Source organism: Mustela nigripes, chromosome X (assembly GCF_022355385.1).
Source record: "Mustela nigripes isolate SB6536 chromosome X, MUSNIG.SB6536, whole genome shotgun sequence".
In the NCBI taxonomy this organism is placed as follows: domain Eukaryota; kingdom Metazoa; phylum Chordata; class Mammalia; order Carnivora; family Mustelidae; genus Mustela; species Mustela nigripes.
Window position 1 is genome coordinate 4008968 of NC_081575.1, and position 24956 is coordinate 4033923.

Sequence of the window (24956 nt, forward strand, 5' to 3'; positions counted from 1 at the left end):
GCTGCCCTTGAGCTCCTTCCCGCTGCCGCCGCCCGGATGGGTCCCTTCCCCGGCGGGGCGCTCGGCCCACGCCACCAGGACCGTGTGTCCGCCGGGCAGGTGTGGAGCACTGACGGGAGCCCTCTGCGAGTTGTCAGCTCGGCCAGGCTGGTCCCTGTCACCAAGGACGGCAAGGACTGATGGCCCCAGCCCTGGCTGGTGCTGGCCGCGCTGAAGGATGGTTGTAGCCATGGACCGTTGCCACCCAGTGTCCTTGGTAACAGGAGCTGGGGGAGGGTCCGGGCAGCCTTGGCAGCTCCTGGGGTGCAGTTGGCTGCCCCCCAAGGTCCCCAGGGCATCAAAAAGGAGGAAAAACCAGGCCACGCTCGTGGGTGGCGGATGACTTCTCCCTGGCACGGGCGAGTTAGAGGAAGCCCACTCATGGTGGCAGCCAGGCTGAGGAGTGACGTGGCCCGTGCAGTGCTCGGCATAGCCGGGCGTGGCAGGGCGGTCGCTAGAACTGTGGAGCTAGGAGCCCTGAGGAGGGACGTGCCCCTGGTCCCCCAGCTGTCCCGTCGAGCTTGACAGGGAGCTCCCGTGGTGGGGGGACCCCGAGCCCCTGCAGCTCTGATGTACATTTTCTCAGTGGTGGGGATCAAAGAGAGCCCTTGGGCTCCGGAGACCGCAGCCCAGCAGCCAGACCTCCTAGTGATGGGACAGGCCGAGGTCCGTCCGCCACCCATTCGCAGAGCGCTGGTCCCGGCGCTGGTGGGCAGGGGCGCCTGCAGAAGCCTAGGCTCTTGCACCTCCATCTCTCTGGCTACCGGCCTGTCCCGGACAATAGGGAAGGTGGAGCAAACCAGAGGGGCCAGTTGAGAATCTCTGGTCTATAGCCGTGCCCCTGGGGGGACTCCGCACAGGAGGGAGGGAGCACGGCAGCGGGGGGGGGGGGGGGGGCGCGCTCCTGGAGTGGGACCCAGAGAACAGCGCCGGCCCGCCCCGGGCGCCTGACTGGGAAGTGCTCTGCCCCTTGCCTGAGAAAGAAGTGTTGACTGATCTCAGAAGCCCTGTACTTTTTCTGTGCTTGTGTTTAACTGTGAATTGTGAACTGTCTCGTGTTTGCATTAAAGGAAATGGAACCTAACAGATCGTTGTATTCTGATGGTGTGAAGAGACTTCCTTTGTCAAGTGACCCTGGTTTTTTTCCTTAAGGTACTTGTGGTCCACCTTCCTCCCCAACCCCCCCCCCCCCCCCCCCCCCTCCCCCAGCCCAAGGTGTTCTCTCCAGAAGGTTAGAGTTCCTGCAGGTTAGAGTTCCTGTGTTTCTTCTGTTGGTGAACGGCACGGCTGGGATCCGTGTCCGGGCCCCGGAGCTGCAGGGGAACGAGCAGAGGTCTGGGGGTCACCCAAGAGGGCAGAGGCAGGCCTTACACTCCTGATTCCACAGCCCGGGGCTCCTTCATCAACGAAGTCCAGCATTTAGGGCGGATTCGGGTTGTGTGCAGTCTTTTGGGTCGAGCACGCCATCGGTTGTGCAGCTGCGCAGAGTGGCCCGTCTGGGGACAAGCGCGCCCTTGTCATCCCCTTACTGCTTGGCTGGCATACCGAGAGCACCTCCGGACCGCTGCGGGGGAGCAGGAGGCAGTGGGCATGGGGTTTTCCCCATCAAGGTGGGTGGCCCAGACTCCGTAAAGAGGTTCTTCGTGGCTAGCCAGGGGCTATGCTGTGGCCCTCCCGGCCTTGCCACTTGGGTGTTGCTGCTGGGGCCCACAGCTGCAGTGGCCTCTGCGTGGAGGGGGACAGGGACCCGAGGCCAGCATTCCTTCTGTAGACTTGGGGTCGGAACTCCAGGGCTTCTCTGAAGTCTGTCCCCTTCCCAAGGTCTGGACAGAGCCCCACGCCTCTGTGGAGCTGCTGCTGACTCCAGTGGCTCCGGCCCTTCCCCCATCAGCATTTTCTTAAGCTTAAGGCTGAGGAGCCTTTTGGATTTTAAAATCCGAGTACTCCCCCACCCCATCATTTTGATCAAGACACTGAAGACCTGGTGTCGGGCGTTCAGGATTTAGTAAATGAGTTAAATCGTGTAAAGGCACTTTATGTGTATTAACTATGCTTGGTACATAAAATAACAGGTATGGAGGGTTTAGTCATTTTCCCCAAGGGAAAAATTAGAAAAACTTAAAGAAACAAGACCATGGAGCAAACATATTATTTTAATTACAGATCGAAATACAGTGTATCAGATGGGGCAAATACAATACTGTACCAGTTTTTAAAAATCGGAGCCATGAATGTTTTACATTCTAGTACACTTAAATAAAAGAACTGCTTAGGTAACAACGGTACACTTCAAGTTGTGTTAGAAACGGTTGTGTGCTAGGTACACACACAGGAAAGGGGCTGTTGTGCTGCCTGTCAATGGGGCAGGCATGGCTGGGGCTGGCCGGGGAGGGGGCTCCCCGTGGGCAGGGTGGGCGGTAGCACAGGTCCATGTGGCCCTGCCACCCCCTCCCCACCTCTGCCACACCAGGCCGGAAGGGAGCAAGCCAGGGAGCGCGGTGGTGTGTCGCGGAGCAGCAGGGGAGCGGAGCCGGACAGGGGTCTCCGGACAGGAGAAGCCTTGCCGCTGGGCAGCTAAGAGGGGAGGGCGGGCTCACTCGGGTGTGAACAGCAGCGGTGAGGCGCAGCGGCCAGGGAGCAGCCAGACAGGCAGCCAGGGCCCCCGAGGAGGCCCAGTGCGGGGTCCCACCATCCCCGGGCGGGGGTGGGGGTGGGAACCGCTGCTGCTGTCGCCGCCACCGGCCAGGAGCAGCCTCGGAGGCAAGCACCTGTGTCGGGGGCGGGGGTTGGCGGGACCCCGCCGGTCCAGCGACCCTATTCCAACCCCGCTGCAGGTGTACCGCAGGAAGTTGGCTCGAGCCTTGTTTGACAAGGTCTCACCCAGTCCAGTTAAGCAGTAGCCGCCTCAGGGGACTAGTCTAAACATAAAAAAGGACATAGGAAAATAAAGGCCTGTTTCTCTTTTTTAAAAATACCTTCTATGTACACAACAGTAACGGGTGCAGGAAGGCCCAGGTGCGACCAGGGCTGGAGGCCTGGCCACGGCGCCGCGCCTGATGCCACAGTCGGGTCCCCACGCTCGTGGAGCCCCAGCAAAGGGCTGAAAGCAGCCCTGTGGCCGACGCGGTCTGTAAGGGACGGGGGGGGGGGGGGGCCCGGAAATGAAGGGCTTACCTCGGAAAGAAACGGGGGGCCCCTTCCCCCTACAGCCCGCGCCCACCCCCGGGGCCGCGGCGAGTTGGCCGTCGCAGCAGAGCGCAGACCAGAGGGAAATGGTTCACGAGACAAAGCACTCGATGACAGTGGGAGTGGTCACCTAGCCACACAAACGGTCGCCGGTGGGAAGTGCCATCCAGACTGGGAGGACATCGGGCCTAATCCTAGAAGACAAGATCACGAGCTACCATCCCGTGCCTGAGCCGCCGAGCGGGAGGTCCTGGCGGGCGGGAGTCCCCACGAGTGCTGGCCTCGGGCGCCCCTCAGACGGAGGTGTGGACGGGGGTGACCGAGTGGGACGGCGAGGAGCCCCGCTCGGATGAGGACGAGGCGCGCGTGGCCACCTCCCGCTGCAGGTCCTCCACGCGCTTCTGCAGCTCTGCCTTGATGGCCAGCAGCTCCTTGAGATTCTGGTGGATGGGCATCTGGGGACAGAGAGACGGCTGCGGTCAGGGGCCCTTCTCGGCCCTACTCGGCACCTGCTCTCCCTCAGCTAGCAAGCCCAGAGATCCAAGGTCCCACTTCTCCCTCAGGAGGCTCCTGGGCTGGCGTGAGGCCCACCAGGGAGGAATGTCACCATGGTGGGGGCTCTCCTTGCCTTGCCCTCTTGCCTCCCCTTGTCCCTAAGCCAGTCTGCACAAAGCAGCTACAGGCCTGGATTCTGAGCCTCAGCCAGGCTATGTGATGCCCACCCAGCAGCCTCCAGTGGCTTCTTTCTGCTGCCCTGACCTTGGCCTCACAACCCCATGGTCTGACCCCAGCCAACCTCTACTCCCCTCTCCCCAGATCCTGCCCCTTTGCCACTCCTGCATTCCAGAATCTTCTAGGATTTGATCAACGCCAGGCCTGCGCTGTCCCTTCTGGCTGCAGCACTTTCCCCCCAAGCCTTTGCTTCCTCCCTCAAAACTCTGAGCTCCTGCATCAGGGCTGCCAATGGCCATCAGCCCTTGGAGGGAGAGAGGGAGGGCCGGAAAGAGACAGACGGACAGCCGGACAGCCGGACGGCCGGACAGCCGATGGGGGGAGTGAAAAGAGGCAGGGAAAGAATGGGGGGGTTGGTAACCAGCAAAGAACAAGCTCCGGCCTTCATCAAGCTGTAGGAGGAGGGGACGGATGATGGGAGTCCGATGCCACTGACGCCCCCAAAGAAGGGAAACTTACCTTATTTGCTACTAATCCCAGAGGCCACCATTGGGTAAGGTCTTGGGGACTATCTGTATTATTTTCCTGTTTGCAGGATCACTTTATTCTAAGTGAATCAGACGAGGGAACCTTCTGCAGCAGCGGTCCTGGAGAGGGGCAGCCCATGTAGGGGAGTGCCCAGGGCCTGAGATGCTCATCGGACATCTCCGGGCAGCCTTTCCTCCGAGGCCACTTCTATAGATCCAAAGCCTGCTTGATTTGAGGAAATGGCCCTGGCCAGCTAGGGGCCTCGGCCAGTGGGTCCCAAAGGAAACTGGAAGGCTGCTCGGCCCTCCTTCCACCTGGCAGACAGTCTAGACCCTCCTCCTCAGACCAAAGGGGCCAAATGGGCGAGTCCTCTGCCTTCCCCGCCCCCCAGTCCTGCGCACATAGCGCAGCTGGACGGAGCCGCCTGACACACCGTGCAGCAGCCCAGCCTGCCCACCTTTTCTGGCCTTCAGTGCCCCCAAGGCCCAGCCTGCTCCCCCGCTGGCCACACTCGGGACAACACATGGGTAGCCCACGGCCCGCCTGCCAGCTCTCCCTTCTGTAGAGCACGGCGCACGAAGAGCTCCTGTCCCACAAGGTCTCAGCATGGAGCCACTGCCGGAGAGGGGACAGGACCCCGACCCTTGCATGAGCGCAGGCCAGGCGGTGAGAACGGGCCAAGCCATGGCTCCCGTTTCCTACCAAGGTCCGTGTGGACAGCACCCAGAGGCCTGCCAGAGATCTCGACTTAGAGCAGCGAGGTCCGTGGCTCCCGCTTCTGTCACGGTCCTTGCGGCGGGTGAGAGGCCGGGCTGGCAGGCCTTCAGAGGCCCGCAGTCTGCGAGCGCGGGGAGCTCGCGCTGCGGGAGGAAGAGCTCGGGCCTGGGGGACGCCCTTGGCTTCTCTGCTGAAGTTTCAGAAATCCTACCCACCATCTGTCCTCTGTGTCGCCCAGAATACTATTTGCTAACTCTGTGATTTAAATAAAGGGACTTTCTCGTACACTCTAGCCCAGAGCCCTTCTTCCTCGTTGCTACGACACACGAAAGCGAACGGCCCGAGGAGAAAAAGCGAGCTGCCCCAGCAGGACAGGGAAGCGTGGCAGCTGAGGAGGTGCTGCCCAGCCGATGCTGGCTTGCATTCCTGAGTCAAAGGGACTCCAGTGACTAGAAAGAGGGGCTTAAGGGTCCCCTGGGGCTGGCGTATCCGAAGCAGCTGAGGTCAGGAAGGAGTGTGTTTTGGAAGTGGCCCGGAAAAGGGCAGGTTAGGCCTGTTCTCGCACTTCTGTGGCGGTGAGTCACTGCAGAAGCTGCTGACGGGACTGGTGACACCCCGCTCATTGAGGTTCCTGGGCCCGCCGTTCGCTCTCACATGTGGTTCTCGTTTGGGGGATGAGTCCATCTAATGTAACAAGTAGTTGTTAGTCCAGGGGAAAGCCCTTGCAGAGTACAGAGCGTGAGAGAGAAGGAGAAATCAGCTGTCGCCACAGCCTGATGAAGGTAAACCGGAGCTTGGATGAGGGGACAGTGGGGACAGACAGGTGGAGCCATCGGGCAGCCCTGGGAGGCCAGCCCTGGGCACCGCGGGCTGTTGTATGAGCAACTTCAGCTGCGTGACCAGGGAATGGTGAGTTGCCCGGGGGGGGGGGGGGGGTGTCACTCTGGGGAGGGAAGGGGACAGCATGTGGGGACCATGCTTGTGAGTCGCGGACCCCGTGGCGCTAACAGGATGGACGCCCATCAGCAGAACGTTTGGAGCTCGGTCCCGACGGCTCCCTGCCCACAAAGGTAAAAACCTGTACTGCCCCAAGAACTTGACTTCTGGGGACCATTAGCTCCCACGGAGAACAGAAGAGACTACGGCCCTCCCGCTTCAGATGGTCCTCAACGAAGAAAACATTTTCCAACTCCTAGAAGTTAGCACTAAACCAAGAATCCATTTGGAGGCTAGAAATGTGCTCTGGCCACGTTGGCCATGCGGTCCCCTGTGTGCTGCCGCGGGCTGTCACTGTCTCCGCAGCAGCGAACGGCCGGTCCCCGGGTGAGAAGTCGGCCCGGTGCGGGACAGCGAGGGCCTCGCCACGGTGCGGGGAGGCCGGTTTCGGGCTGGGGAGCGCTGCCCGGAGGAGCTTCTCAGAGCGCGGGCTGCCGGTGTGCTGAGAGGCTGGCGCGGCGGAGGCCTTTCCGGAGTCGGGGGCTGACAGCCCCGTGTGGGGACATGGAGGCCCCCGGGGCGGGAGGCAGAGCGGGGAGCGCGAGGCCCGGGGCCGGCCCCGGCCGCGACGGAGAGACGAGTGCGGCCGCGCGGGCCCCGCTCCGGAGCTCCGGAAAAGCGTCCTGAGGGGTCGGAGCGGGCAGAGCGGCCCAGAGGCTCTGGAGGAAGACGGGGCTTTGCCAGCTGTGGTGTCGCCGCAGGAAAGAGGGAAGAAGAGGCAAGAAATGAGCAGGGGAGAGGCGGGAGGGGCAGCCGGCCGCTCGCTCGGCCGGAACCGGGGCTGAGGCGACAGTGACGGAGGCGCCCGTCAGGGAGGGAAGGGGCCCGACGAGACGGTCCCTCCGAGGTTCAAGGACCAGGAACCGCAAGCTGAGAGGAGCTGCTGGGTCTCGTCCTCCGAAGGGGCGACCGGGCCGCGGCCCCGCGCGAGCAGGGGAGACGACGGGCCGACGCGGGGAGAAAACCTCCACGCGCCGCGGAGGGCAGCCCGGAACACACTGGTCCGCGGCGGCCCTCACGAGGAAGCAGCCCGTCGGCACCTCGGTCTCCAGGACCCCGAGCCCGCGCTTCGCCCCCGCGGGAGCGCGCCCGCCCGTGCTCCCCGACACGGCGGCCCTAGCGCCCCGGGACCCGGCGGGGACGCGGAGGGCGGCCAGGGGCCGAGGACGACGCTGAGCGGAAAGGCGCCCGAGAGCGGCGACGCCAGCGGACGAGGCCCCGAAGCCGCCGCTGGCAGACGGCCGCGCGCCCCCACAGACGTCACACTCGAACCTCGGCAGAGAGTCCCCTGGCCACGGACGGGGGCCGCGGCCATCGGCAGCCCCGGGAGCGCCCGGGCTCGGGGAGGCGCCCGGGGAGCCCGCGCCGGCGAGGCCCGCGCACCACGGCCGAGCGCCGGGCCCTGCCGGCCGCTGTTGGGAGATCTGCGGCCTCGGAAGGACCGTCGGAAGGACCGGCCGGCGGACGAGCGCGCTGCGGGCCGGACGCTCGACCCCTTCGGCACGTGCCCTCTTCCTACCCGAGTCTGCAAAGGCACCGGGCCCGGGAAGGCCCGAGGGCGAAACGCAGGAGCCGCCGCTGCCTTTAGCAGAGGACAGAGGTGCCAAGATTTTTAATCTAGCCAACAGCTTCAGGATTGGTGTGTGAAAAGAAAATGCTAGAACATGAAAGCACAGGATTAAAACCTGAGAGGCGAGGGCAGAAGGAGCGTACGCTAAGACCCAGCATGCCCGCATTTCTACACCGGTATCTCTGCTTAGAAAGACACACTTTTGCAAAGAACAAAAAGCTACCTGAGGCCGCATTCGTGGGTTCCAGCGCACATAGTAGTTTACCCATAGTTCCAAGTGACTGAGACTAGCAACGGGATACAAGACGTGGTTTTCATAATTCACAAAGAAAGGATTAGAAAATTCTTCAAGCTGGCTATTGACATAGGACCATAAAGATATAGTCTTCGTATATACATCCTGAAAAACAAAAAAGGAATACATTGAAATAAATTCAACTTTTTTTCAGATCCTTGACATTTTGCATTATGGAGACAAAAGGCCTTGGATAAAAGGAGTTCAAAGGCTGAAATTTCAGTTACAGAACATTTGCTAAGCCCCACCCCCCATCCCTTACACTTCAGCATCACCTCATGCCAGGGACAGCAGGGAAACATACAGTGGTTCCTGTCCTGACAAAATGCATTGCTGAGTGAGGTGACATCTGGCAACCATATCTGTGTGAAGGCAAGATGAGAACTTTCTAACAAGCACGGGATGATGGGGCCTGTCCATAACAAACACAGTCTTTATTTCCAGTTTGCAGTTTTGCTTTTGTGACTGGGGTAGAATTCACAGATAAGATGATTGCTTTCCCCGGAAAATCATGCCTATCCGGCGTGAAAACACTCCGGGGTGGCAGGCGGGTGAAGCCTCCCACCGAGAAGCACGTGCCCACTTAAGAAATGTGGGACTACCCACGCCGCTCCCGTGAGTGGGATGCCGGAACCCACAGGCTGGGCAGGACAGGACATTGTTAGACACGGACCAAGCACAGTGACAAAGTCAAAATTAGAAAACTGTAAAGCCGGCTGACTCCCACAAGCTGGACACAGAGAATTCCATCAGGACCTTTTCCTATTTTATACTCTGCGTTTCTAAGAGCAACACCAGCGAGAATTCAAGGGGCTCTGAAGAGCTACAGTCACCAACACAGGCGGTGCCAGCCCGGGAGGGACAGACACGCGCATCAACAGCGGGAAGATGATACGGAAACGAGGCCTCAGTTAGGCAGTCCCCGATTTCCAAGCTGGGCACCGAGAGCCTTCGGTTTGGGGGAGAGAGTGTTCTCAACAAACGGCTGACAAAAGAATGAATTTGGACCCATACCATACACTGCACGCAAAAAGAACTGAAACACGGGTCACAGGCCTCAATGGAAGGGCTGAAACTATAAAACTCAGAAGAAAACATGGGCTCAACTCTTCACGACCTCAGGTTGAATAATGGCTTCCTGGATAGGACCCCAAAAGCACAGGCAATGAAAGGAAACAGAAAAGTTGGGCTTCAGGAAAATTAGACTAGTTTTAAATGAGACCATCAAAAAAGTGAAGAGACAATGCACAGAGTGGGTAACAATTTTTGAAAATCATTTATCTGATAAGGGACTCGCATGTATCCCGAGTTCTAAGGAAGTCTTCTGACTCAGTGATGAAGGCAGCCCAACTGCAAACGGGCAGGGGTCTGAGCGAACAGTTGTCCACAGGAGCTATGCGGAAGGCCAAGACGCACGTGGAAATGTGCTCGCACTGCCATCACTTGCCAGGGAATGTACCCCAGAACCCACAATGAGATACCACGAGGATGGCTAGAATAAAAAAATACACAAGCATCTGTGAAAAAGTGCGAAAAGAGTCCCCTTCGACCTTGCTGGTAAGATACTGACTCTGGAAGAACAGTCTGCGGTTCTTCAAAAGGTTAAACACGCAGTTCCCATGTGACTGGGCAACTGCACTTCCGGTTCCGAAGGGGGGGGGTGACACGTGTCCAAATAAAATCCACACGTTCAAATGTCCGCAGCGTATCAGCGCACTCGTCAGTGGCCAGAGCGGCGACGGCCACGAAGTCCGCCGGTGACCAACCGCAGCCGCAGCTCGGGGCCTCTCCCTAGTGTGGAATGTCGCTCAGACAAAAGCAAGGCACAGAGTTCGGGCACCTGCGAAGCACGGACCTGGACGACATGACGCCACTCATGGAGGACAAATGTTGTTCGCTTCCACTCAGGCGGGGTGTCTGCAATCGGTTAATCCGCAGGGACTGAAGGCAGATCGCGGCTGCCAGGGACAGGGGGAGTGAGGAACGGGGAGTGACTGCTCACGGGCCGGTCTCTCTCTTTGGGGTGATATAAAGTCTAAGGGGTTTATGAACTGAGGTGGTGGTGGCCGCGCGTTCTGAATACACCGAAAACCACTTTAAAAGGGTGAGTTGTACGTAAGTCATAGATCAAGAGAGCTGATTTTTTTAAATATACTTTTTAAAAAAAAAAAAAAAAAGACCATCAGGGTTTAAATTCTACATGTGAACATTCTGTTGATTTTCAAAAAATAGCTTTATTGAGATACGAGTCACATCCCATAAAATTCACTCTAAAACTTCTTTTTTTCAAGAGGTTAACAGGGCCCTATCACCTGGGCCGGTAGGAATGTGGACCTTATCCTGCCCACAATGGAAGCCACAGGTTGCTGGAGGTCAGAAATGAAGGGAGCGAAGTTCATTTCCAGGCAGCGGCCTTAGTCCACCATGAACTAAGCTGTGGGGCAGTGACAAGTGGCCAGACTAAGAAAGAATCTCTTCAGGGAGCCTGGGTGGCTCAGTCGGTTGAAAGTCGGACCCTTGATTTCAGCTGAGGCCATGATTTGGGCTCAACCCTCAAGGCAGAGTCTGCCTGCCCCTCTCCTGCTCTCTCCTTCCCCTCTGTCTCTCTCATAAGGAAATACAGTCTTTTTTTTTTTTTTTTTTAAAGAATCTCTTGTGGGGAGCAGCTGTGGCAGCTGGGGGAGGGAGGAGGCAAATGCTAAGGCATCTTGAGGAGCAAAGCTGCCCTCTAGGGAGATGCAGGGGAGCGGCAGCACAATGGGACAGACAGTGACCGAGAGAGAACAGAGTTTGGGGCAGGAGGAACACTGAACTGGGTCCAGGCAAGCTCCCGGGTGACAGAAGGGCTAAAGGGAGGAGACTGGGTGGGGTGTGGACATGGAACGGGGGGCGACAGCTGTGGGGAGGCTGTAGAGGGAGGTGGGTGCTGGCGACCGACTATTTTCTCCAAAATTCGATAATGTTCTGATGTGCTTATTAGTCTACAGGTGGTGGCCCTTTTCTGTTAACCAGAAGACACTCTAAACTGCCTTTTCCCAGTGCTTCCTCGTGATCGTTTCTTTCATTTATCTCAAAATGAGGAGGAAAGGGGCACCTGGGTGATGCAGTCAGCTGAGCACCAATAACTGGTTTCGGGTCAGTTCGTGGGATCAAGCCTGCCTTCGGGCTCTGCTCTCAGTGCAGAATCTGCTTGGGGTTCTCTCTCCCTCTCCTACTGCCCCTTGAGCTCATGCTCTCATGCTCGCTCTCTCTCAAATAAATCAATCTTTAAATTAAAAAAAAAAAAAAACAACTTAGGAGGAAAGAGGGGAAATGGAACTCTGAGAAGCTCGGCCGGACGGAAAAGGAAGTCTGGCTCGCTACCTAGCAGGAAGTTCCGGGGTCAACTACAGACTTCAACCATCCTAGGCCTCTGCGCACCTGTCACCCTGATGGAACGGGCAGTGAAGAGCGGAATCACATCATTTTGGAGTCAGTGTGGTAGGAAGTACACGAACTTGGGGTTTAGGGGTCCAAGGTCTAGAACTGACTGTACAAAACCTTAAGAGTCCTCAGACAGTGGTGGGCTTGCTTCCCAGCCCCCATAAAGGAAGGGGCCTGTGTCCGACCACATGGAAGATCAGACACACATGCTGGGGCATCTCATGCAACCCCCCATTTATACACAGCAGCAGGGCCAGACCCAGGTCCCCTCTCCACCCAGTACCCCCCCTTCCACAGTGGCACTTAATGGGAAAGGCCCCTAAACCATGGGCAGCAACAGACAGGATGGCGTGCACTTACCTCTTTGAACCGCTGCTGTTCACAGTTGCACAAAAAAGTCCCGAAGAGACAGCTATATAGATGGTCCAAAATCGTGATCAAGAACAGCTCATTAAACTCGAATGCCGATGGAAACTTCAAAGGAAAGAGAAGTAAGGTTTAAAGTTCAATTTCTACAATACAGTGGTAGGAATTTTCGGTGAAAGCTAAATTACAATTTGGAATACAGTTGAAGGTTAAAAGGAAGACTGAGCCATGTCGGATTTCACTTCCTACAGCTTCCGGTCCAGGCCCACAGAGACGGCGCTAGAACACCTGCAGCTGGGCGAAGAGCCCGCAGCCGCCCTTCTGCAGAAGCGAGGAGAGAGCGGGACAGAGCGCACAGAGCCGCTGTTCACACACGCTGGCAGCAGGCGGCCCGGGGCTGTGCCGGCCCGCCCAGACGGCAAACAGACAAAGCCAGTTCGACTACGGTCCCAGCTTTCTGCCTGGCGCTACGTTTGGAGTCCGAGAAGGGAGAGGGGTTCCCAGGCACAGCAGGTACCAAAAGGGATTCAAGAAAGAACGGAAAGCCTATTATCTAGTAAAGAAAAAACTCGTGATTAAAAACCTTCCCACAGAGACAACTCCACGAACATACACCCCCCAAACCCTTACCAACATCTGAACAAACTGACAAACACAACATGATCCGGTGGGGTTCAGCTCAGGAATGCAAGGCTGGCTTAACGTTTGAAGATCAATGTTAAAAACTTTAAAAATGTTAAAAAATAGTAATCACTGTAATTCACCACATTAACAGCATAAGAAAATCACATAATCATTTCAATTATTGGTTTAGGTAATTCTCAATGGGTTCTTTGCAGAATTCCAACAAGGACTTTAACATTGCCGGGAGGTTCAAACCAGTACCTGGCATTTAGTAGCCGTAAGGAGATGGTCTCGAAATGACAGTAATGATTAATGATGGCAACAAAGCTCCTGGGCAGGCGACGGTGGGGCGCCTCCCACGTGCCAGTGCCCCAGCGAAGTACCCAAGGCGGCAAAGGCCACTGGAACCACCCAGCAGAGCTTTAAGTACATTTTCTTTAAAGTATGAAACTGGTCCCCAGAGTGCTGTTTGCATACTCTCATGACTCATCCTGTCATCTCTAGAGAGACAACCACGGTCACCGATGGCCGTATTACTTTCCCAGGCTAGGGATAAGCTTCCTAAAGAGAAAAAAACGGTCCATCCAGGACCATCCAAACTCCCCCTGCAATCGCTCTCTTCCTCCCCGGCCGCTCATCACATTAGCCGCCGTGCGGACTTCTGCTCAGACGGGATGCAGGTGGGCCTCTCTCCGTCTTACGGACCGTTCCCGCAGAAACACAACTCTCTTCTGGGGAGCCCCCTCAGAATGCCACTTCTTCAGAAACCTCTGGAAATTCACCATGGTGGTGGTTCTTAGATGAATTACATCAACTAAATCTGGCTGAAATGCTGATAATAGCTACTAATGAATCCTCTCTCAGGGCCTTGAACTTGCAAATCTACCAGTGGCCTCACATTCCAAATGGCTATCCTTTAAACGGCCAAGCATATCATGTCTACTTTTCCCAGCATTCTTCTATGCAGTTTAGTTACACTCTAGTTAAGAAATTATTGGCACCACAAAATTTATGAATGTTAAGCAAATATATAACATTTATGTACACTGAAGCTTTACCAAATCAAGGATAGAAATGGAAGATTTAGGTTTTATTTTCATTTAAATTACACATTTCCTAACAGGACAGCAAAGCTTCTATGGACACATTCCTAAAGTCAAATGAGTCTTTACTGCGAACTCTGAGCCTGCCTGCTCCTGGGAGCTGGGCTGGGCATGTTCTAGCAGCCCCGACTCTAAGCCTTATTCTGGCCAAGTGGATCCCAGCGCCGGTAGGTCTAGGTCAGGCGGGGCTTGGCCTCCGCCTGTCAGCACTCCCGGAACCGGGACACAAGAGCTGCACCTTCGGATGCTCGCCGGGACTGCTGGTCCCGTTCAAATGGCGTTGCGGCCTCACGCTCAGCCCAGGAAATGCTTCATTAGAGGAAGCAGCAACAGAGTAATAGGAGTAATAGGAATAGAAGATTAAGTCTTGTGATTCGCAATTTCTGTTGGCCTCTTCTCCTGGAAACTATACCATCTACCTAAAAAGTATGGGGTCAAAAACTCTAGAAATCCACAACGAAATTCTGCACATCTTGAGGAACAAAAATATGAACCACTACTGAACCTACTCAAAAGGGCAGAGTCTATTAAACTACGGTTATTGTAGAATGTTTGAGACTCTTTTCTGAAGAGCTGCTCAATTCCTTTCCCTTAGATCCTTGTCTAGCAATTTGTGCACACAGCCTAGTTCACGTTATCCTGAGATTTTGAATGATTTAATGCGGATTTAGCTTACTTGATTTAGCAGTAGGCAACCTCCAAATAAATTAATCTCATTACATTAATGCATCTTTCCTAACAAGCTGCATGTCGCATCCACTTGTAACTTAACTGATAGACTGAGCGGTGCTCTTTCTGCTTCTATTGCATTAACCATGTTGTTTTAGGAGACGTTAATTATACACGTTTCATGGACAGGAGCTGAAAGGCATCTGAAATCTAATCTAAACCCCTTGTCCTTTTTTCCCTTAAAATCCAATAAACAGCACAAAAATGATCTAGATTAAACACGAAAATAGGGACAAAACAGTATGAGGAATGGAAAGCAGTTGTGGGTACTACATGCGCGTATGCGTGCACTTAGCATTTGGGAGGAAGGAGCTACTTCACATCAACAAAAGTAGTGCTTATCCCCTCAGAAACATCATTTTGTGTATGTGTTCAACCTTGTTACACAATTTTTCTAAAATGCATTTTATACTTTTTTGTTTTAACCTGAATGTAACCATCATTTAATTTTGTTATTGGCTGAGTTAATACAAACAGCAAGAAGTTCACACGGGGCTACATAACAGTATGACCCCTGGCCGGCCTCCGTGCTTTCTGAGTGTGTGTTCACTGCCATCCGTCACTCATCCCACCGGTGCCCACCTCTGAAACGCCCCTCCGCCCCCACCAGCCCTCCAAATGGCTGCTCTGAATCGTGTGTGACCTGGTGCCTGGAAAACACGAGAGCCCCATCAGTCTGGGGAAGCTGGGCCTAAAAGTAAGAGGAAGGTCTAAGTCCCAAGGACTCTGGGAGGGTCTCCGCTAGCTGATCAGAACTCAACCCCGCCCCCCCTTTTTCTTATTTCTGAAAGCATGCCTGCTCTCTCTAGATCCTTGGTACTGAGATCCATGAGGCATGCAGACTCACAAATCAGACTGCGTTTTAGTAATACCCCCACACCCAGAGCCACCTGCCCTCCAGTGTCAGCAGCTCTGGGCAGGCCTGAGAATTTTCATCTCTCCGTGCCCAGGGGAAGCTGAGGCTACCGGCCCCGGGACTGCGGCAGGATGGGGCCTGTCGTATGGAGGCTGGTCTTCTGCCTCACTGGCACCTCAGAATGCACACAGGGAATGTTCCAGAATGACATATATCCGGGCTTCTCCCTCGGCCCACAGGAGGAAGGGTGTGCAAGGAAGGGGGCCCAAGCATGTGCACCTTTAAAAGTTTCCAGGCGCTGACAGTGTTCACAGGTACACAGTGAGGCGGGGGTCCCCCAGATGGCTCCTGAGCACTTGCTGCTGGAAGGGGTCTGGGCCGAGAGGCAGTGGGGCAGCAGTGCACCAGAGTGGGCTCAGCCTCTCTCCTGCCCACTGCCGCCCCCCACCACTAAGAGTGGTGCACCGTCAGGGATTTCACAGATAGTCGTACATCTGACTTCCCGGGCTTAGAAAGCAGAGATCCTTTGAAAAGATCCTGGGGTGATGGTAATAATGTGGTCAGGAGGCTGTCGTGAGCGCCATGGCTGCTGACCGAGGCACTAGAGGTCGCCAGCAGTCTTCCAGCTGGCCCTCTTCCCCTGACTAAGGCAGCCAAGGCCAGACCTCCGGGCCAGGAGGAAGGAGAGCACCCAGGCCATGGCTCTCCACCCTCTGACTCTGTCCCTGTACAGGCTCTGGGGCGACTGCCTGTTTTCTATTCTCTCCGTCTAGGTCTCTAGGTGACTGTCTCTCTCTGTACCTGTGTGTGTGGCTCTGTGCGGCTCTCTCTCTCTCTCTGCCTCATTCTCTCCACCCTACCGCTCTGTATGCCACTTTGTCCCTGCCGCTCTGGCTTGATCTCCTATCCTGAGGATAAGACCCCAAACTTGGGCCCAGGTGTTAGGAGACCAGGGAATAAACAGCACAGGCCTCAGGGCCTGCTTTAAACTGAAACCATGGAGGCCCAATACACTTAGGGAAGGGGGAACCCCTGCGTGGCCACCTTGCATACTGGGGCCCTGTGCACTGGGGTTTGGAAACTAAGCACCAGTAACCTCCTACCCACCTCTGCTTCCCAGACATTCCCTGCCCTCGGCGGCACTGCCGCGGGGCCATGGGGGCCCAGGCCAGGCACGCAGACTCCTGGGTTCCCAGGGCCGGCATCCCCCACCCTGCTGTCAGTTCTGTCACATCCCTGTTTCAAACACTTGGCCTGCTCAGCAGGGGACTGTGCCTCTTCACCCAGACAGAAAGGGAGCACGAGCAGCAGAATGGCAGAAGCGAGGCCTTGGTCGGCAGAGCTGGTGGACAGAAGACTGACAAAAGCATTTGCACAAGAACAGGAACTTTTGGTGAGAAATGATAGTCTCTAATTTTCTGCTTATACTTCTAAGTGAATTAGAATCAACCCGAGTTAAATAACAGAAGGGGTCCTATTTTTACACACATACACGTGTGTTCATTTTGAACGAACATAAATATTTATCTAATCTTCAATTTTCAGTCAGAAATATCCTTGAAATTTCTTACCTGTCTTGTCATCTGCCAAACACAGTCAATGAACTGGAGAAATATGGGGGACCGGTCAGCGTCGGCGTGGTTGTCGTCGCCGTGGCCCACTCTCTGAGAACAAATGAGACGTGAAGCATGTGAACGCATGCCACAGTGCTCTCAAAAGTCACTTCAAGTTGCCTAGTGGCAAGCATTAGGTGTCATCTCTAGGTCCCAAGACCTAACAGGAAACACAACTTCAAGGTACTGTACTGGTATGTGTTGACTTTTATAATTTCACTTTAAAATAGTGGAGATTAAGAAGTTATAAGCAATTGGCCAGTAAACGTTTCAGTCCCAATGCTAGGGTCAGGCCAGGCCACAGCACCAAGTGCACAGTGTCAACGTAGGACTACCGATTAGCCGCTCAGAAAGCACATTACGGTGGCCATTTCCTCCACAGGTGGAAAAACAGGTCTTCCCAGTTTTCCGAAATGTCAGGAAGTCTGAGAATCAAATAATAATCTATACGTTTTAACCAATTCTACAGGACTCAGAGAGCCCCCCAAATCCCACACTTGAAATGGTAAGGGGGAGTCCTTGCTCAAGGCAGCCCATTTCTGAGCCATACTTGATAATCAACAGTGCGTTTCACACCTTTCAGTGTTGTAGAGCTACTCATGGATTCCTGATAAAAGAACTTCAAAAACAAACATGACAAAACATTGGAAACGTCACGTTAAAAAACAGTTCGAGAGCGAGCATTCGAAGAGAAGGCTCAAATACTCTGGTGACGAAGCAAAAGGATGAGAAGGAGACATTCCAAAGATACAATGCAACTACTACATAGAAAGCACGAGAAGTACTGGGTCTAGGAAACTGCCAGCAGGAGAGACATAGAAACGAGGAAATCCAGACCTCACAGTTACAGTAGTTGGGTCTTACTGGTTTTCAATTGTGGTGAAACATACAGAACATGAAATGGGCCACCTTAACCAGTTTGTGCACATGGTGTGGATCAAGTACGCTCAGCGCAGGGAGCCAACCCCACCGTCCATCTTTCCAATCTGTTCACTCCATGTCTCCCCACCCTGCCGCCACCTGTGTACTTTCTGTCCCTGTGCATGTGACTGCTCTTGTTCCCTCTTATAAGTGGACTCCTACAGTATCTGTCCTGTTGTGACTGGCTTCTTTCACTCAGCAGAAGGTCCTCAAGGTTCATCTGTATTGTAGAATGTGTCAGAAATTCCTTCCCTCTTTGAGCTGAGTGACACGTCCATTGTATGGACAGACCACATTCTGTGTACGCATGCATCTGTCGATGGACACCGGGGCTGCTCCTACCTCTGGGCTCCTATGAACCACACTGCTTGTACGCGTGGGTGTGCAAGTATCCGAGTCTGTTTTCACTTCTTTTGGGTGTATCCCCAGAAGCAGAATTGCCGGGTCACGGGGTAGCTCTATTTTTATTTGTTTGAGGAACTGCTGTACTGTTTTCCACAGCAGCTGCAGAAGTGGCCTTATCTCTGCACTTCCCCTTTACAAGATAATCTGTAGAACCTGCTCTTCAGTGTTGAAGGCACCTTGGGAATGGTTTTGCACGGCTGCTCGCAATTTAAGATTCATTCTTTTAACAGCTGCTCACTGAATTCCTCTGGTGTACGCAAGGCATCTTGCCTGGCCCTTGGGAGTTTGGGGACATGTGCTGCTGTCCCACAGAGGCCATACTCTTGGCTACACACATGAGATACTAATACAAATGAGACATGGTACCCGGGCTGAACAAATAATTCACTTGCAGTGTAGTCGTGGGAGAAAGCCCTGTTAACACCAAAGGCACTGAAACGTGCCCAGGGCTTCCAAGTCTGGAATGGGTATGGCGGGGCCGCGACCGAACAAGAGCCAACCTCGGGTGGGGCAGGGGAGCAGGTCTCACTTCAGATAACCCTTCACGGACAGAGGGGGGTACCTGCTTCCCAGCTGGCCAGGGCCGCACCGCAGTAGAAGCAGTGGGAGCATGGCGGGGGATACCAACAGCACCAGAGGCATCCGGGCATGAGGCAAGGGAGGGAGGCGAGACAAGGCTGGACTAGGCCAGATGACCGAGGGCCTCAAAGGCTGAGTTGAGGAGTTTGCCCACAACCGCATGGGCCACAGGAAAGCTCAGAGGGTTCTGCGCAGCATGAGATCTGCGTCTTGGAACGCTCCGTCTGGCCGCAGTGAGGACACTGGATTGGAAGGGGCGGGTGACAGAGAAACTAATTAGGAGGCTGCCAGCACAGCCCCAAGGGAGATGGGCAGGCCGGAATGAAGGGGGCATCAGTGGCACTGCGACAGATTTGAACGTGTTTAAGGACGTGGGACCAGTCGTGATCACTACTACGGTGTTAAGCACAGAGAAGAGGAGCACTCTGCTGACTGAGCCCTGGGGCACCCCAACACGAAGAGGGCGGGGAGAGAGGGAGGACTAGGAGATAGGAGGAAATTCAAAAGGCTGTGCAGATCTAGAAGCCAAGGGAAGCAAGTTTCCAGAAATAGGGAAGGAACAACAGCATCAATTGCTCAGGCCAAATAAGAGAAGGCTTGACTGGGACTGGCGGCTGGGGTGTGCGGTTTCAGGCCGGGGTGGGTGTCGGGAGGAGGAAGCCTGGCCCAAGTGAGCACAGGGCAGCTGTCGTGAAGGGAGCAGATCTCTGCAGTGACAGACAGCTGGAGGGGAAGCAGAGTCAAGGGAAAGCAGGTTTCCAGGTGCGATAAAGAGCGGCACGTTCCTACGGCCGGTGGGACCCATCTAGGCGAGAGGGGCATGGAGGCGGGTCAGAGGCAGGATGAAGGAATGGGGCTGCACAATGCTCCGCCTCCAAGAAGGGCATCGAGGTGCAGAGAGGGAATGGGGCATGGTGCAGGGGCGGCTCGGACAATGGCCCCTGAAGGGCATGTGGCTCACAGGCTCTCCTCACGGCCAATGTACTCGGGACCCCCATGGTGGGAGCCACGGAAGCGCCCCCACACGCACAGCCCGCCCTCCTGCTCTGAGCGGGTCTGAATGAGGCACAGTTAAGATGAAGCCCCAGTGGCGCAATGACTGGGAAAGAGCAGGAACGAACAGCCATTCAGACTAAATGCAAATGGCAGCCCAAGAACGGCCACCAGGCGACCCAGCCATCCCACTCCTAGGAGTGTCCCCAGTGTGAAGGCGGCCGTCGCAGGCTGAACTGTGTACTGCCCCAATCCCTACACTGGAGCCCTGACCCCCCGGGCCTCAGAATTGGACTGTATCTGGAGATGGGGTCGATGAGAGGTGATTAGAAGGAAGATGGAAGCCTGACCGGTGTCCTTTTAAGGAGAAGCAATTCGAACGCGAGAGGCACCAGCAAGGCGCACCCAGAGAAAAGGCCGTGTGAGCATAGGGGGAGAAGGCGGCCACGCACGAGCCGAGAAGACACGGTTCAGGACAGACCAACCTGGCCAGCACCTGGATCCTGGACGTCCAGGCTCCGGAACTGGGAGACTATACGTTGTTACTGGCTAAGCTCCTCGGTTTGTGGTAGTCCGCGTGGCAAAAGCTACCAACGTTTACAGCAGCATTAGTCACAAGAGCCAACTGGTGGGAATAATCCAAGTGTCCACCAACAGGAATGGATAAGCAAAGGGAATACTGGTCAGGTATGAAAAGGAACTAAGTTTTTATATATGCTATGTAATGGATAAACCTTAAAAACTGTGTTTAGAGAAATAAGCCAGTCACAGAAAGACAAACGCTATGATTCCATTTACAGGAGGCACCTAGAACAGGCAACTTGAGAAAGACAGAAAGTGGCTGTCAGGGGCTGGAGGAGGGGGAGATGAGGAAGGACTTACTTAATGGGTACAGGGTTTCCTTTCGGGGGCCGAAGAAACGTTCTGGAACTAGACAGAACTGGTGCTGGTACAACACTGTGAATGCACTAAATGTCACCGAACTATATGCCTTAAGATTAATTCTGTTATATGAATTTTACCTTATTTATTTAAAAAAGAAAGATATCTACACTAAGAAAATTGTTGGAAAAAAAAAAAAAAAAGAGTGCCCTACCAAAATCATACCATGCTGAGGTCCACAGAATTCTATTACGGTGATTCAGGTCTGACACAGAGCAGAAAACGCACACGCGCGTGTGTGTGTGTGTGCGTGTTGTATGTGACACACACATGCATAGGCTAGAACAAAACAAGTCAGGAATTGACCTTACGGTCTCAGCTTACCAGTGCAAACCTATGTCCGAAGCTTATCCACTCCTTTTCTACGAGCACCTCGAAGCCTTTAATGGTGCGGTAGTAGCTGTCCAGCATCAGCATGGCCAGGGACGTCAGCTGCGCGGTCCGGTCCCAGCCGTCGCTGCAGTGCACCAGCACCGACGTTTTCCCAGACTCGATCTTATCGGCGATCCTTACGGCCCCAGCAAGAAGCATCTTCGGGAAAGAAGGCACGTTAGAGCAGGCAACGTTTAATTTCTAGGACAGCAAAAACAGTTCTGCGGAGAATGTTAGAAGTTCAGGTCAATAAACCAAACAATGCAATCCAGTGAGGCGACGCAGGGACATCAGCGCTGGGGGCGGGGACACCTTACACCAAGGAAAATGACCACGGCAAGTGCACTCGCTTACTACAGGGCCACAAAGTACGTTCCAAACCGGACTGAGGCAAGCAGTATCCCTCGACAGAGACCACAGTCTGAATGCTGCCTACACCGCAAAGCTGTGCTTCTGCACAGTGTTGGGAAACCGCGCGGACGCACAGACCTACGGCAGGTGCGCAGGAGATCTGGACCGGGAAGCATGCCGAGGACCAGCCCTCCTCACCCGTATATACTCCAGCCAGTGCGTGCCGTCCACGCTGGAGAGCCACCGTGCCTCATCAATGGAAGGGTACACGATCTCCTTCAGTTTGCGCAGGGACTCTCTCATCACGTGGATGTTGTGGATCTCCAAGAACACGAGCTCCGCGTTGGGGTAAGCGCTTTCACTTTCGTACCCTCCGCCCTTGGCCTGTGAGGAACAAAACACATACAGCGCTGTGTCTGAGTTCACACTTCCACTGTTTCTGGTGTTATCAGAAAGAGACCATTAAGGACACAACAGGCCCCTTTGTGTAAAATAACCCTCCTAACCCTCGGAGGACTCGCCCCAGCTCCTGGCACAAAGCACCACACAGTAAGCAGCTTAAAACAGAAATGTCCCCTCACAGTTCTGGAGCCAAAATCAAGGTACTGGCAGGGCCGTGCTCCCTCAGAAGCCCCTTGGTAGCCCCCAAGTGGTCCTGGTTTACAGACACGTCACTCAAATCTCTGCCTCATCATCCCATGGCCTTCACCTCATGTCTGTCTCTTCTCTCCTTCTAAGGACCCAAGTCAGACTGGATTACAGCCCACCCTAATTCAACAGGACCTCACTGTGACTGGATCACATCTATAAAGACCTCATTTCAAAATGAGGCCACAGTTCACTCACCTTCTAGGTCTTCGGCATAGTTATTTATGGAGACACAATTCAACCCCTAACAACTCTCCAGCACTCATCATCAGGTTTTGAACCTTTAACAACTGGATCTTACTCAAGGCAAGTTAGATTTTTAAAGGTTCTGCTAGAGCCATCTGTCTGAACAGAAACAGTTGTACTGACACAAAAATTTCTGTATAATAATCTATAAATCCCAAACAAGGAGGTTTAAGGAATTTCAGTAAAATAAAACGCAAATGAAAAGACCACAGTAGCATGATTTGCCATAGCCAGAAAGTGGAAGGAACCCACTTGCCCAGCAGCGGACGAGTGGACAGACAAAACGTGCTCTCTCCACACAGTGGAACATTCTGCAGTGAAAGGAAGTGAGTGCCGGGACACGCTGCCATAGGAGTGAACCTTGGAAACCTCACACAGAGGGACAGAATCCAGGCCCCAGAGACTGTATGTTGTATGATTCCATTGCATGAAAGGTCCAGGACAAGGAAATCTATACAGACAGAAAGTAAATTAGTGGTTGGTGGGAGCTGGAGGGGGAGGGGGCGAGAATGGGCGGCAGCTGCCAGTGGACACAGGGTTTCTATTTAGGGCCACGAAAGCATTCTGGAGTTAGAAGGGGTTGCTGCACAACATTGTGAATATACCAGAAGTCACCGACTCGTAAACTTTGGGACAGATAAAATAGCCAGATTAATGTCATATGAATTTTATCTCCAAAAACGTAATAAATGTATCTGTGAACCCAAAGACCACATCCTTCATTCTGTCTCCCACCACTTAGCACGTGGATATTAATGCTCAGCCCTAAGCTAAATACTGGCGTGACAAGTGGAGACCCTGGTCCTCAAGGCACTCCCAGTCTGGTGGGGTAGAGGGGTGAGGAGAGGGACATGTGCGGCACAGGCTGAGGGAGGCAAGTCCTCTGCTGGAGAGCACAGGGGGCACCGGGGGCACATGGCCAGGCCTGGGAGGCTGCCAGGGGGACAGAGCAGACGTCTGCGCGACAAGAGAACACCCGTCGGGGAAGTTCTGCCGTGGGGAGGAAGGTCAAGAACACAGGGCAGAGGGGCCATGGTGTGCAGCTACCCGGACGCGGCCAAGGACGCGGCTCGCTGACAGGCAGGCGCGCAGCTGAGCCGAGGAGAGGCGGCCAGATGGTGGCCCAGGGCTGGGCCTCGCGGATGTGCAGGTGCGGGGAGGCAGCCGGAGCGCAGACGAGTGTGGCGACGGCGCCATCGGACTTGCGCTGCGGCATCACCACGGCTGTGCTGGGCGGAAGGGCCTGGAGGAGGGTGCAACCTCCCGCAGGGGGACCAGCTCAGAGACGGGCACTCATCTGGCTGAGAGAATCGTGGTAGAGGCAGCAAGACAAGACAGACACCGCGGACTGGAGCTATTTAAGGGGCAACACTCAGTGGCTGAGTGGAGCAACGGAAGTAGGTAGCACAGTGACACCCAGGATTCCAGGCCAGGCCGGGCACCCCAAGAGGCAGCGGTATCCTTTGCGGAGATACAGGCACTCGCAGAGGGAACAGAGGACTCCGCTTTCGCCGTAGTGAGCGCAAGGTGCCCGGGAGGAATGTAAGTATGGAGGTCTGCCCGCAGCGAGTCAGGAGCTCAGAGCCAGGTCTGGGCCGTGGCTACCAAGACAAAGTCACTGGCCTCTGGAGGAAATCAGACCACAGGGGTCGGGCATACCATGCTCAAGGTCAGCAGGTGAGCCAAGAGAGAAGCGGAGGCTGGAAGCCTGGAAAAGGCCAACATGTAAGACACACAAAGCAAAGGAGACTGAGAAGAGCCGCCAGAGAAGAGAGGAAAAAGAAAAAAAGGAAAGGCTTTTTGAAAAGGAAAGAGTGCCGAACTACCTGAAGCTTGGGAAGTCAAAGGAAAGAAGTGAAGAACACAGCTGCACTCCGGGCCAGCAAGCACGGGGCGGCCGCGCGGGCCAGGCGGGCCTCGCAGGCGCGCGGACCCAGCGAATGGGGGGTGCTCCCAGAGGCCTGTCGCGAAGTGGCAGGACAACGATGGGGCCAGCTGGACGGGAGCAGTGACCGTGGCTGGAGGGGGTGCTTGCTTATGGCCGGACCGGAGGGTTACGGACGGCAGCACGAGGCGGCTTCCAGGTCTGGCGGCCGAGGGTTGCTCTGTCCTCCGCACGTCAGGGCCTGCGACGGAGGGGCTGGGGCAGGCTCGCACATGACAAAAAAGTCACAATGGGGCCCGAGTGGCCTCTGGGAGCCTGGGGCTGGGGAGGAGGGACTTGCAAGCACCACTGAGGGCCCAGCTGAGGCTGGAGAATTCCAGCAGGAGTCTGGAGTGGCTCCAGCCCGCGCGCTGCGAGCCCTCCATCCTCAGGGAACGTTCAGCCCGCGGCGCTGAGGAGGCGGGAGAACAGAACTGAGCCGAGCTGTCGGCTGGAGGGCAGCCGGCAGGACGGTGGCAGGAGGCTAGGACCGGCTGGAGCACAGGGAGCCGGGGGTGGGGGCGCCTGGGGCCCGGGCCCCCAAGCACAGAGGGCCAAGAACCCAGGCTACATCTAGCACTCAGCTGGGAAGTGGTTCTGGGGAGGAGTGGGCTGCGTGTGGCCGAGAGCCCCGTCACCAGCTCCCAGTGGTGGGGGCGACGCAGGAGGGAACGTCCGCAAGTGGCCAGTGTGACCGGCACGCGAATGGGCAGTGGGTGTACTTGAACTCCGGCTTTACCTCGGGTCACCCCATGGAATTCTAGAACACGCTTCCACGTCAGTGAAACTGCAACACGCACCGCCGACAAAGGCGCCCAGAGCACAGTCCTACCTCCGCGACAGAATTCTATTTTCATA

At 55.3% G+C, this 24956-nt stretch overlaps 2 protein-coding genes across 7 annotated transcripts in view; one reads left to right on the forward strand and one right to left on the reverse strand.

Moving 5' to 3' along the window:
* Window positions 1–2939, forward strand: part of CD99L2 (CD99 molecule like 2) — a 91954-nt gene extending 89015 nt beyond the window's left edge. The window contains exons 12-13 of the mRNA XM_059385932.1: window positions 1249–1372; window positions 2510–2939. Of these exons, the coding sequence (XP_059241915.1) occupies window positions 1249–1372; window positions 2510–2939 (554 nt within the window). The remainder of the gene's footprint in view (window positions 1–1248; window positions 1373–2509) is intronic.
* Window positions 2173–24956, reverse strand: part of MTMR1 (myotubularin related protein 1) — a 57315-nt gene continuing 34531 nt past the window's right edge. For all 6 annotated transcript variants that reach the window (XM_059386137.1, XM_059386139.1, XM_059386142.1 and 3 more), the window contains 6 exons: window positions 21479–21664; window positions 20882–21088; window positions 16676–16768; window positions 11787–11900; window positions 7932–8108; window positions 2173–3680 (listed from right to left, as the gene is read on the reverse strand). In XM_059386137.1, the coding sequence (XP_059242120.1) occupies window positions 3519–3680; window positions 7932–8108; window positions 11787–11900; window positions 16676–16768; window positions 20882–21088; window positions 21479–21664 (939 nt within the window). In that variant the 3' untranslated portion in view covers window positions 2173–3518. The remainder of the gene's footprint in view (window positions 3681–7931; window positions 8109–11786; window positions 11901–16675; window positions 16769–20881; window positions 21089–21478; window positions 21665–24956) is intronic.